At 45.4% G+C, this 14,687-nt stretch overlaps 1 protein-coding gene across 2 annotated transcripts in view; it reads right to left on the bottom strand.

Moving 5' to 3' along the window:
- VWA3B (von Willebrand factor A domain containing 3B) overlaps window positions 1-14,687 on the bottom strand; it is a gene marked incomplete at both ends in the record, with an annotated part of 205,589 nt that overhangs the window by 165,251 nt on the left and 25,651 nt on the right. For both annotated transcript variants that reach the window (XM_082851818.1, XM_082851817.1), the window contains one exon: window positions 9,985-10,154. In XM_082851818.1, coding sequence (XP_082707944.1) covers window positions 9,985-10,154 — 170 coding nt within the window. The remainder of the gene's footprint in view (window positions 1-9,984; window positions 10,155-14,687) is intronic.

The following is a 14,687-nucleotide window of genomic DNA, read 5'->3' as shown; positions in this document are numbered from 1 at the left end:
GGCAGCTGGGTTTTGGCCTTTTTGTATTTTATTGTTCATAATTTGCCCCGACTACCCATGCATGCAGTTATTTTTAGTCCCTTATAGTTCCTCTGTATTCTGTTGCTGGAGGAGACGTTTGTCCAGCTGCAGGCACTGCAGTAAAGGGTCCCAGGTCCCCACCTGTCTCACCACGACCTCCCTGCAGGACAGACGGGGGGATGATCGAGGTTTGTCCTGACAGGCCTCACACTCTGAGTGCCAAGGCCTTTGCCCAGAATTTTCTACTCTGAAGAACAGGGCAGACATTTCCTCTGGCTAATACAGCCTCGCTTGTGCAGAAAGCAAATCACGATTAGGTCAGGCTCTTTGGAGAGTCTGAGGAGTGTAGCGCTGTGTCTGAGAGCTGGTGGCTCTGTCCAGACACAGCCTCAGGCACCGGGGGACACAGAGTCCAGCCTCCCTGCAAGCTGAAATGCTCAGGACACGCCCTTTACAGTTTGATAATAACTGCTCTTCAGCTGGGGCTCAACAGCAAAAGATGCACTGAGACCATCCAGGACCCCCGGGAGGAGGTGGGCTGGCAGGTAGCAGAGCGGGCAGGGGCACTGCTGGTCGTGGGTTGGCCTCACTTCCCAGGACTAGAGGAGGGACAGAAGGGCCCGGGTGTACCCCGTCCTCTTCTGCAGAATCCGCTCTCCACGGAGCATGGCCTGAAAGTCAGGGGCTGAACTGCAGCTTCTCCCGTGTTAAATTACTCCCTGGCCTCTCACCTTCCCAGAGAGTGTCCCACATGAGCTGAGCAGAGGACCAGCAAGAAAGGTGGCCCTGCCAGCTGGGGTTTTCTCTCTCCACTAGCAAAAGTGGGGGCAGTGAGCCCCTTCTGTATTTGGGGGTTTCAAGAGCCCAGAATTGAAGCAAAGCACCTGCTGTTAAAAGATTTCAAAGTGCTTTATGAGAAGCCAGAGCACTGGTCTTCAGAATCACCAGGGATCCTGTTAAAAATGCATATCCCTGTTCCTCCCTAGACCCTGAAAATCAGAATCTCTGGGACTGTGGTCAAGATACCTGCATTTTAATCAAGATTCCTAGGTAGTGAAAGGCTTTGCAAAGTGAAAGCCTAACTGCATATTCCCAGACTCCCCTCTACTGTGCAAAATCAGCCTGCAAGGTGAAGCCCACGTCTCCCAGGCCAATATGATGAGCAGCTAAATTTGAGAACAAATGCTCAAGAGTGGGCATTTTACCCATTTTAGACAGGCTGACTTAGGAAAGAACTCAGTCATTCTCCTGTTACCACATAAGTAGCTGGTCTCTCTCTACAAGAGACACAAACTCTCTCACATGCACAGATAGGGTTGTTTTGAAATGTAGGTATTATTATTATTCAGGTATAGTGAGGCCAACAGATCAGGAGACAGCTACCATTGAAAAGATAGTTTACAAGGAGACCTTCAAGATGGCGGAGGAGTAAGACGTGGAGATCACCTTCCTCCCCACAGATACACCAGAAATACATCTACACGTGGAACAACTCCTGCAGAACACCTACTGAATGCTGGCAGAAGACCTCAGACTTCCCAAAAGGCAAGAAACTCCCCACGTACCTGGGTAGGGCAAAAGAAAAAAGGAAAAACAGAGACAAAAGAATAGGGATGGGACCTGCACCTCTGGGAGGGAGCTGTGAAGGAGGAAAGGTTTCCACACACTAGGAAGCCCCTTCGCGGGCGGAGACTGCGGGTGGCGGAGGGGGGAAGCTTCGGAGCCGCGGAGGAGAGCACAGCAACGGGTGCGGAGGGCAAAGCAGAGAGATTGCCGCACAGAGGATGGGTGCCGACCAGCACTCACCAGCCCAAGAGGCTTGTCTGCTCACCCGCCGGGGCGGGTGGGGGCTGGGAGCTGAGGCTCGGGCTTCAGAGGTCGGATCCCAGGGAGAGGACTGGGGTTGGCTGCAGGAACACAGCCTGAAGCGGGTTAGTGCACCACGGCTAGCCGGGAGGGAGCCCGGGAAAAAGTCTGGAGCTGACAAAGAGGCAAGAGAACATTGTTACAGGGTGCGTGAGGAGAGGGGATTCAGAGCACCGCCTAAATGAGCTCCAGAGACAGGGGCGAGCCGCGGCTATCAGCATGGACCACAGAGACGGGCATAAGACGCTAAGGCTGCTGCTACCGCCACCAAGAAGCCTGTGTGCGAGCACAGGTCACTATCCACAGCTCCCCTCCCAGGAGCCTGTGCAGCCCGCCACTGCCAGTGTCCCATGATCCAGGGACAACTTCCCTGGGAGAACACATGGCACGCTTCAGGCTGGTGCAACGTCACGCTGGCCTCTGCTGCCGCAGGCTCACCCCACATCCGTACCCCTACCTCCCCCCAGCCTGAGTGAGCCAGAGCCCCCAAATCAGCTGCTTCTTTAACCCCGTCCTGTCTGAGCCGACAACAGATGCCCTCAGGTGACCTACATGCAGATGCAGGGCCAAATCCAAAGCTGAGCCCCTGGGAGCTGTGCGAACAAAGAAGAGAAAGGGAAATCTCTCCCAGCAGCCTCAGGAGCAGCGGATTAAATCTCCACAATCAACTGGATGTACCCTGCATCTGTGGAATACCTGAATAGACAACAAATCATCCCAAAATTGAGGTGGTGGACTTTGGGAGCAATTGTAGACTTGGGGTTTGCTTCCTGCATCTAATTTGTTCCTGGTTTTATGTTTATCTTAGTTTAGTATTTAGAGTTTATTATCGCTGGTAGATTTGTTTATTGATTTGGTTGCCATCTTCCCTTTTATATGTATTTTTTTCCTTTTTCTGTGAGTGTGTATGCTTCCTTGTGTGATTTTGTCTGTATAGCTTTGCTTTTACAATTTGTCCTAGGGTTTTGTCTGTCCGTTTTTTTTTAGTATAGTTTTTCGCACTTATCATTGGTGGATTTGTTTCTTGGTTTGGTTGCTCTCTTCTTTCTTTCTTTTTTTAAATTACATTTTAATTTTTTTAAATAATTTTTAAAAATATTTTATTTTAATAACTTTATTTTATTTTTTTTTCTTTCTATTTTTCTCCCTTCTCTTCTGAGCCATGTGGTTGACAGGGTCTTGGTGCTCCAGCCAGGTGTCAGGCCTGTGCCTCTGAGGTAGGAGAGCTGAGTTCAGGACGTTGGTCCACCAGAGACCTCCCAGCTCCATGGAATATCAAATGGTGAAAGCTCTCCCAGGGAGCTCCATCTCAACGCTAAGACCCAGCTCCACTCAATGACCAGCAAGCTACAGTGCTGGACACCCTATGCCAAACAACTAGCAAGACAGGAACACAACCCCACCGATTAGCAGAGAGGCTGCCTAAAATCGTAATAATGTCACAGACACCGGAAAACACACCACTGGATGCGGTCCTGCCCACCAGAAAGACAAGATCCAGCCTCATCCACCAGAACACAGGCACTAGTCCCCTCCACCAAGAAGCCTACACAACCCACTGAACCAACTTTAGCCACTGGGGACAGACACCAAAAACAACGGGAACTACAGACCTGCAGCCTGTGAAAAGGAGACCACAAACACAGTAAGTTAAGTAAAATGAGAAGACAGAGAAACACACAGCAGATGAAGAAGTAAGGTAAAAACCCACCAGACCAAACAAATGAAGAGGAAACAGGAAGTCTACCTGAAAAAGAACACACAGTAATAACAGTAAAGATGGTCCAAAATCTTGGAAATAGAAAGGAGTAAATAGAAGAAATGTTTAACAAGGACCTAGAAGAATGAAGAGCTAACAAACAATGATGAACAACACAATAAATGAAATTAAAAATTCTCTAGAAGGAATCAACAGCAGAATAACTGAGGCAGAAGAACGGATAAGTGACCTGGAAGATAAAAGAGGGGAAATAACTACTGCAGAGCAGAATAAAGAAAAATAATGAAGAGAATTGAGGACAGTCTCAGAGACCACTGGGACAACACTAAGCACAGCAACATTTGAATTATAGGGGTTCCAGAAAAGAAGAGAAAAAGAAAGGGACTGAGAAAATACTTGAAGAGATTATACTTGAAAACTTCCCTAATATGGGAAAGGAAAGAGTCAATCAAGTCCAGGAAGTGCAGAGTCCCATACAGGATAAATCCAAGGAGAAACATGCCAAGACATATTAATCAAACTATCAAAAATTAAATACAGAGAAAAAATATTAAAAGCAGCAAGGGAAAAACAATAAATAACATACAAGGGAATCCCCATAAGGTTAAGAGCTAATCTTTAAGCAGAAACTCTGCAAGCCAGAAGGGAGTGGCAGGACATATTTTAAGTGATGAAAGAGAAGAACCTACAACCAAGATTACACTACCCAGCAAGAATCTCACTCAGATTCCACGGAGAAGTTAAAACCTTTACAGATAAGCAAAAACTAAGAGAATTCAGCACCACAAAACCAGCTTTACAATAAATGCTAAAGAAACTTCTCTAGGCAGGAAACACAAGAGAAGGAAAAGACCTAGAATAACAAACCTAAAACAGTTAAGAAAATGGTAATAGGAACATACATATCGATAATTACCTTAAACGTAAATGGATTAAATGCTCCAACCAAAACACATAGACTGGCTGAATGGATACAAAAACAAGACCCATATATATGCTGTCTACAAGAGACCCACTTCAGACCTAGGGACACATACAGATGGAAAGTGAGGGGATGGAAAAAGATATTCCATGCAAATGGAAATCAAAAGAAAGCTAGAGTAGCAGTACTCATATCAGATAAAATAGACTTTAAAATAAAGACTATTACAAGAGACGAAGAAGGACACTACATAATGATCAAGGGATCAATTCAAGAAGAAGATACAGCAATTGTAAATATTTATGCACCCAACATAGGAGCACCTCAATACATAAGGCAAATGCTAACAGCCATAAAAGGGGAAATCAACAGTAACACAATCATAGTAGGGGACTTTAACACCCCACTTTCACCAATGGACAGATCATCCAAAATGAAAATAAATAAGGAAACACAAGCTTTAAATGACACATTAAACATGACGGACTTAATTGATATTTATAGGACATTCCATCCAAAGACAACAGAATACACTATCTTCTCAAGTGCTCATGGAACATTCTCCAGGATAGATCATACCTTGGGTCACAAATCAAGCCTTGGTAAATGTAACAAAATTGAAATCGTATCAAGTATCATTTCTGACCACAATGCCTTGAGACTAGACACCAATTACAGGGAAAAATCTGTAAAAAATAGAAAACATGGAGGCTAAACAATACACTACTTAATAACCAAGACATCATTGAAGAAATCAAAGAGGAAATCAAAAAATAGCTAGTGAAAAATGACAATGAAAACACAACAACCCAAAACCTATGAGATGGAGCAAAAGCAGCTCTGAGAGGGTTATAGCAATATAATCCTACCTTAAGTAACAAGAAACATCTCAAATAAACAACCTAACCTTACACCTAAAGCAACCAGAGAAAGAACAAAAAAACCCCAAAGTTAGCAGAAGGAAAGAGATCATAAAGATCAGATCAGAAATAAATGAAAAAGAAATGAAGTAAACAATAGCAAAGATCAATAAAACTAAAAGCTGGTTCTTTGAGAAGATAAACAAAATTGATAAACCATTAGCCAGGCTCATCAAGAAAAAGGGGAAGAAATAAATCAGTAGAATTAGAAATGAAAAAGGAAAGTAACAACTGACACTGCAGAAATACAAAGGATCATGAGAGATTACTACAAGCAACTGTATGCCAATAAAATGGACAACCTGGAAGAACTGGACAAATTCTTAGAAAAATACAACCTTCTGAGTCTGAACCAGGAAGAAATAGAAAATGTAAACAGACCAATCACAAGCACTGAAATTGAGACAATGATTAAAAATCATTCAACAGGGCTTCCCTGGTGGCAAGGGCTGAGAGTCCACCTGCCGATGCAGGGGACACGGGTTCGTGCCCCAGTCCAGGAGGATCCCACATGCCGCAGAGTGGCTAGGCCCATGAGCCACGGCCACTGAGCCTGCGCATCCGGAGCCTGTGCTCCACAATGGGAGAGGCCGCAACAGTGAGAGGCTTGAATACCACAAAAACAAAAAAAAAAAAAGAAAAAAAAATCATTCAACAAAAAAAAAACCCAGGACCAGATGGCTTCACAGGTGAATTCTATCAAACATTTAGAGAAGAGCTAACACCTCTCCTTCTCAAACTTTTCCAAAACATAGCAGAGGGAGGAACACTCCCAAACTCATTCTACGAGGCCACCATCACCTTGATACCAAAACCAGACAAACATGTCCCAAAGAAAGAAAACCACAGGCAGTATCACTGATGAAAACAGATGCAAAAATCCTCAACAAAATACTATCAAACAGAATCCAACAGCACATTAAAAGAATCATACACCATGATAAAGTGGGGTTTATCCCAAGAATGCAAGGATTCTTCAATATATGCAAATCAATCAATGTGATACACCATATTAACAAACTGAAGGAGAAAAACCATATGATCATCTCAATAAATGCAGAAAAAGCTTTTGACAAAATTCAACACCCATTTATGATAAAAACCCTCCAGAAAGTAGGCAGAGAGGGAATTTACCTCAACATAATAAAGGCCATATATGACAAACCCACAGCCAATATCGTTCACATGGTGAAAAACTGAAAGCATTTCCACTAAGATCAGGAACAAGACAAGGTTGCCCACTCTCACCACTATTATTCAACATAGTTTTGGAAGTTTTCTCCACAGCAATCAGACAAGAAAAAGAAATAAAAGGAATCCAAATCGGAAAAGAAGAAGTAAAGCTGTCACTGTTTGCAGATGACATGATACTATACATAGAGAATCCTAAAGATGCTACCAGAAAATTACTAGAGCTAATTAATGAATTTGGTAAAGTAGCAGGATACAAAATTAATGTACAGAAATCTCTGGCATTCCTATACACTAATGATGAAAAGTCTGAAACAGAAATGAAGGAAACACTCCCATTTACCATGGCAACAAAAAGAATAAAATAACTAGGAATAAACCTACCTCTGGAGACAAAAGACCTGTATGCAGAAAACAATAAGACACTGATGAAAGAAATCAAAGATGATACAAACAGATGAAGAGATATACCATGTTCCTGGATTGGAAGAATCAACATTGTGAAAATGACTATACTACCCAAAGCAGTGTACAGATTCAATGCAATCCCTAACAAACTACCAGTGGCATTTTTCACAGAACTAGAACAAATAATTTCACAATTTGTATGGAAACACAAAAGACCCCAAATAGCAAAGCAATCCTGAGAAAGAAAAACAGAGCTGGAGGAATCAGGCTCCCTGACTTCAGACTATACTACAAAGCTACAGTAATCAAGACAGTATGGTACCAGCACAAAAACAGAAATATAGATTAACGAAACAGGATAAAAAGCCCAGAGATAAACCCACACAGATATGGTCACCTTATTTTTGATAAAGGAGGCAAGACTATAACAATGGAGAAAAGACAGCCTCTTCAATAAGTGGTGCTGGGAAAACTGGACAGCTACATGGAAAAGAATGAAATCAGAACACCCCCTAACACCATACACAAAAATAAACTCCAAATGGATTAAAGATCTAAATGTAAGGCCAGACACTATCAAACTCTTAGAGGAAAACCTAGGCAGAACACTCTAGGACATAAATCACAGCAAGATCCTTTTTGACCCACCTCCTAGAGAAATGGAAATAAAAATAAATATAAACAAATGGGACCTAATGTAACTTAAAAGCATTTGCACAGCAAAGGAAACCTTAAACAAGACAAATAGACAACCCTCAGAATGGGAGAAAATATTTGCAAATGAAGCAACTGACAAAGGATTAACCTCCAAAATTTACAAGCAGCTCATGCAACTCAACATCCAAAAAACAAACAACCCAATCCAAAAATGGGTAGAAGACCTAAACAGACATTCTTCCAAACAAGATATACAGATCACCAACAAACACATGAAACAATGCTCGACATCAGTAATCATTAGAGAAATGCAAATCAAAACTACAGTGAGGTATCACCTCACACCGGTCAGAATTGCCATCATCAAATAATCTAGAAACAATAAATGCTGGAGAGGGTGTGGAGAAAAGGGAACCCTCTTGCAGTGTTGGTGGGAATGTAAATTAATACAGCCACTATGGAGAACAGTATGGAGGTTCCTTAAGAAACTAAAAATAGAACTACCATATGATCCAGCAATCCCACTACTGGGCATATACCCTGAGAAAACCATAATTCAAAAAGTCATGTACCACAATGTTCACTGCAGCTCTATTTACAAGAGCCAGGACATGGAAGCAACCTAAGTGTCTATCAACAGATGAATGGATAAAGATGATGTGGTACATATATACAATGGAATATTACTCAGCCATAAAAAAGAAACTTAATTGAGTTATTTGTAGTGAGGTGGATGAACCTAGTTTGTCATACAGAGTGAAGTAAGTCAGAAAGAGGAAAACAAAAACCATATGCTAATACATATATATGGAATCTAAAAAAAAAGGTTCTTAAGAACCTAGGGGCAGGACAGGAATAAGGATGCAGAAGTAGAGAATGGATTTGAGGATACGGGGAGGGGGAGGGGTAAGCTGGGATGAAGTGAGAGAGTGGCATGGATTTATATATACTACCAAATGTAAAACAGATAGCTAGTGGGAAGCAGCCCCATAGCACAGGGAGATCGCTCAGTGCTTTGTGCCCACCTAGAGGGGTGGGATAGGGAGGGTGGGAGGGAGGGAGACGCAAGAGGGAGGAGATACGGGAATATATGTATATGTATAGCTGATTCACTTTGTTATAAAGCAGAAACTAACACACCATTGTAAAGCAATTATACTCCAATAAAGATGTTAAAAAAAAGAAAAGATAGTTTGCCACTCACAGTTTCTGCTATGGAGTGAATTGTGCCGCCGCCCATCACCTCCCCAAATATCTGTGTTGAAGCCTTAATCTTCAATGGGATTGTATTTGGAGACAGGACTTATAAGAAGGTCATTAAGGTTAAATGAGGTCATAGGGGTGGGGCCCTGATCCAATAGGACTGGTATCCTTTTAAGAAGAGACACCAAAGAGTTTACATGCCCTCTCTCTCTGTCTCTCTGTCTGTGTCTCCCTCTCTCTCTCTCTCTGTCTCTGTCTCTCTGTCTCTCTCTGTCCTCCATGGAAGGATGGAAGGACACAGCAAGAGGGCAGCTGCCTACAAGAGAGAAAGAGATTTCTCACCAGAAACAGAATCTGCTAGCACCTTGATCTTGGACTTCCCAGCCTTCAGAATTGTGAGAAATAAATATGTCATTTAAGCCACCCAGTCTGTGGTGTTTTCTTGTGGCAGCCAGAACTGACTAACATTTTTCCAAAGAGATGGGGGCATGCCACACCACACAGGGCCACACAGGGAAGCCCCAGGTTTGGTCAGGAAGCAGAGAGAACAAGGGGAAAACATGGGCAAGTCTTTCTTGTGGATCCTGCAGAAAGAAATGGGTGAGGCAGAGTAAGGAGGCTTAGGATTGGCTAGTTTGAATGATTTCAGCGGGTGCTGGAGTGTAGGGGCTGTCCTGAGCTGTCTGGTACCTGGCCCTGGGGTGACTGGGACAGGGGACAGACAGTGTTTAGGGTACGAGAGCCTGGATTGAGAGTGTGGGCTGGATTTGTTAGTTTGCACATAAAAGGTGCATTCCGTCCCGGGTGAGCCTTTTACTGTCTTTACGAATCAGCTAACCTGGGAGGCGCGGTCTGTCCAGGGTCAGCAAGACCCCAAAATGTCAAAGCGTCAGAAAAAAAAGTCAAGATTAATGCCAGGTAGAGGAGCAAAGGTGAATGGAGACTAAAGACTACTGGAAAGAGGAGAACACAGCAACCGACTGGTCAGGAAGACCGCTAGGAATCAAGACCCACTGTCGACTACAGGCAAGCACGCAGCTCACTCGCAGTCTTCCCAGAGCACCTTTTCTGCCTACCTGCTTCGGGTCTTGGCACTCAGATCCTTTAAGAAAGCTGTCGTGCCCTCTTGTCTGGCATTGAAGGACACCGTGCGGACAGGATATGGGACCTCCAAAGCCCCCTGAAGGAGAAGCTCCTTGGATTCCTCTGGAACATCCCCCACCACAAAGTAATAAATGGATTCAACCTGCAGAACAGTGACACCAACAGTTTATTTCCCTGAGGCACCCTAGCCGTGAACCAGACTCATCGGCAATATACTCTCTATAAACCTGCCTCTTTAAAAAAATAAGCGGGCAGAAAGAAGAGCAGCACCGCTCAATGTTTCATGACGATGTGTTGGGGCCAAAGTCAGGAAGTAAGATATTCAAGGCCCGGTGCTAAGAAGTGTCAGGCTTTGCATGGGAAGGATATGGTTGGTGGATTTGGAGAAGAGCTTCCTCCGAGCCCACGAATATATTATTCAAGAGTTTGGCATGCAAACTCTTAGTTGCGGCATGCATGTGGGATCTAGTTCCCTGACCAGGGATCAAGTGTGGGCCCCTGCATGGGGAGAGGGGAGTCTTAGCCACTGGACCACCAGGGGAGTCCCTGTATTGTGTTTTAAGGGATAAACAGATGTCACCAGCCCTTTAGGATTCATGAGCTTCTAATCACACATCCCCAGTTAGCTGACGGTAAACAGTCAATTACCTCACCTCGCCTTCAAAGCTGGGACTTAAAGCTACCTGGCCCAGAGAGAGGTGGGCTGAGGGTCAGCTCCCAGCTGCTTAGGACACCCCGTCTGTGGCAGCAGGGGGCAGGCTGTGCCCAAGAAGGCAGGTGGGGAGAGGGTGGCAGAGGGGCCCGGCTGGGAGTTAGGAGACCGCCGGGGTGGGAGCTGAGCCCAGCCTACTTCAGCAACATTCCTCCCCAGGCTGGGCACAAAGAGTCTTCCTGCCCCCATGACTCTCTCTCTCAGGCCCTTCATCACCAAGTCCCTGATTTTCAGAAGTACCTCATGGGAGGTAAAGACTGAGGAAGGTTGTACATTTCTCCCAGTCAGTCACCTGAGAAGCAGAAAACACACTGACAGGAGGAAGAAAGTGTTCTCCAGATTCCTAATTATACAACTAATACTGTTCTTCCAGAAAATGCATTCTATGTTGTTGTCTTCCCGGTGTTAGGCATTACCTTCTGTAAGACGTCTTGAATAGGCTCCAGTGAGCTGCAGTTACTAGTTTTCCAGCTGTGTTGGTGCCCAAGTTTAGCATGAGGACAGCTTCATCCTCTCAGAGGGTCTAAGAACACACATGGCTCAAGACAGGGGAACAGACCCAGGGAGTATATTCTAGGGTTTGGTAGATCAACAGGGAAGTGAGTGAGGACAAACAACTCTGGCTGGTCTGTCGGCAGCTTCTGACTCCCTCTGTCTCCACCGCATGCTGTGGAGACAGCTTCTTTGCTCTGGCAATAACCCAAGAGCCTGAAATCCTCACGCAGAGATGTTTTTTCCCTCAAGACTTCAGCAAACTAGAAATTGCTATAGCCAGCAGTGAGTCAGGATTTCCTTTCCTTCATTAATTAAGGCTATGGGGTTATTCACTATTCACTAAGGTCCTTACTCAGCTTCTTAGTTGCCTGTGTTTTCAGTCAACTCTCAGTTATCCGTGCTCCAGATTTCCAGGGATATGCTTTCCCAGAGACCAGCTACCTCACCACCATCTGCACACTGCCTTTCTGCCTCTCCTTTCTGCTCGCATAATGACATTTAGAAAAACAAAGAGGACGATAAATATGCTACCTGCTACTATCCCCCCAAATTTGGCAAAATGCCTTTGAAAGTGAAATGGCTTTGAGGTCATCTGCTATTGGGGATGATAAGCTAACATAAATTTGAACTCTTGTTATCATGCCCAGTTTACAGATGAAGACACTGAGGCCTGGACAGGTTATTTGACCCGGGTGAGCAGCCAGGACCCAGCCTGCCTGACCTCACGAACTTCCGTCCTTGCTTTTTTCAGCCACTGCACTGTCAGCTCATCATGGCAAGACTGGTCCTCACGTGTGAGAGATGATGGTGAATCCCAGAACTGGAGAGGCGAGATCATGCGACAAGAAGGTGGCCAGGGGTGGGCACTGTTTTCATTTTCTTGGTCCCCACAGCATCCAAGGCTCCTACCCCCAATCTCACTACCACTGACCAAAAGTTGGGTCCAAGAGGTTGTCTGGCTCAAGAGAATTACTCTCATGGGAATCCTCACTCCTTAACCAGGACCTCTGTGCTCCTTGAGGGCAAGAGGACCTGGAGCAGCTTCTTCACTGACCAGCATCACCTTAAATGCTGATTTGTACCGAATTTGGTAACACCAGACATAGAAAATATTTGGGTTCCATGCAGCTATTTAACCATGACTCAAAAACTCTTGCCACTTTATACTACGTAAAATAGGTTGGAGCCTTTATGTTTTCACTTGATATGTCTTATTCTGTCAGGCCACATGTTCTGCAGCTTCCCAAGGTAACCTGCAATCCGCCTGACCAAGGAGGCCTTGCCATCTTCCCAGCCATGGGTTTTAGGGAAAAGAACCAAACTGGGAGCAGCTGCTTCCATTCTGCCCGCCATCTGCTCCAGCCTGTCAGAAGCTCCCAAGGCCTCTGGGTGTAAAAATTCCCACTTTGCTAGGAAACAAAAATGAAAGTCAACCGGAACAGCAGTGAGAGGTCCAGCAAATTCTGTCTTCTCCTTCATGTAACTTTGGCCATTACAACAGTGTTGACCAACTCCAGAGCTTGGATCTAACTTCCAGATCTTCCCTGTGCCTGTGGCCGCCCTCCCTGGTTCAGCCCATTTGGATTTTCTGACCGACCGCCCCCCACCCCCGCACCCAAGGTGGTGACTGCCCCTTGCTATTGATCCAGCTCCCTTCTCAGATTCCTCCTAACACCGTCGACCACCACCAACGTTCCGGCCTCCTGGGCTTCAGGATCCCTATTCCAACCCTACATCCCCATCACAGCATACAAGGCTCAGCAAATTCACCCACCTGGTCCCATGCAGACCACCTCCCTTCAATTCAAGAAAACTCAAATCCGTACCATAGCTTGGGGACGGGAATCTCTTGGATCCACATCTAACCCCCAATCTCAAGAATATTGACATTATTTCCTTTCTATTCCTTCACTGTTCAACAAACATTTATCGAGCCCATGCTAGGCACTGCCATTGCTAGGCAATGCTAAGGCAAAGAAGAAAAGATGTGATGCCTGTCTGAGCCGCAGCAAGGAGGAAAATGAAATGCCAGGGGCATGACCGATGTGGCCAGGCCTTCGGCTCACCGTTCAGTGGTGAAGGCTCCTTATGGAATCACGGGGGTCTGCCTCTAATTCACCCACCTAGTCTCTCAGTGAATATGACTTTTTTAAAAACAAGTAAACAAATTTGTGCCTATCGGGTAGATGGAAGAGAGGATGAGAGAACACAAAGAGAAATACAGGCGCCTTTGAAAGCAGAAGGCAGGTCCCTCCCTTAGGTAGCTGGGAATTGGGGCTTTGGGTAAACAGCCATCTCTTTCCTAAGGACCCTTCTCGTCCTGGGTCAGCTGGCCATCCAGGGCCCCCTGACACAGCACCCCTCCTCAAAAAGGCCAGGGAAGCTACCAACTTCCAAAAGACGCATCCAGAGACCAGAGGACGCTGCAGAGTAGAAACCCTGTGCCAGACACATGCCTGGGCTCTGAAGGCAACACCAGCCCCTCTAAACACCTCCTCGATACTCCAAGGGCTGCCCTTCCCGTACACCAGGTTCTTTTTTACAGGGTACACCAGTAATTCATTCATCAATAGTGCTCTTCGTGTGCCACTATGAGATACACGATTTAAACAGACCCCACACTCTGCCCGGGCTCTTCCTGGACCCGAAGGCTCATGCTCTGTCATCTGTCTCTGGTAAACCTTCCTGGCCCACCCATGGTTACAAAGACCAGTCCTGGAGGCCAGCGGGCTCTGGGCATCCTCCTCCATTGTAACCAAACCCATCAGTCAGCCCTCCCTCTTCATGTGGAACGGGTACAAAAACCCACTTCCCTGTTAATCTTTGAACACAAGACAATACCCACTTTCTTGCTTCCTCTCAGGATCCACTCACGGAGGGAGATGAAAACTCAAAGCAGGTTATCGTGAGCAGGAAAAGGCTGGGGTTTTAGATTTACTGTTCAAGACACTTCTTAAGCCTTAAATCCTTTCCGTTCATAGCAAACTGCAGCCACATGGACCAACTGGAAACTCACTGGGGTGGACATGAGGGGCTCAGGGCAGAGCAGCCGGTCTTTATGGGAACCGTGTCTCTCCCCACCCCTAACACATGCATGCTTTTCTGGGGTTGTTCTTGGCCACTCTGCAAGATATGCAGGATCTTAATTCCCCAACCAGGGATCAGACCCATGCCCCCTGCAGTGGAAGCACGGAGTCTTAATCACTGGACTGCCAGGGAAGTCCCCATGCATGCTTTTCTTTACTCCTCGTAAGACACAGAGTATGGCATTTTTATATGTGAGGCAGTTGCATTTACTAAACTCTTCCTCAGGACCACAGCCAGATATAAGCTCTGGGTGGAGAATACCATGGTCTGAATATGTTTAGCATCTTTCATACCCCGTGGTCTCTTCTCAAGAGTTTTCGCGTGACATTTGATGACCAGTGCCTGGAAGCTTCTTTCTTGGTTATTCCTCTTCTACAGAAC

The sequence above is a fragment of the Leucopleurus acutus genome (assembly GCF_964270905.1).
Source record: "Leucopleurus acutus genome assembly, chromosome: 12".
NCBI lineage: Eukaryota > Metazoa > Chordata > Mammalia > Artiodactyla > Delphinidae > Leucopleurus > Leucopleurus acutus.
This window is presented reverse-complemented; position numbering and strand designations above follow the sequence as displayed.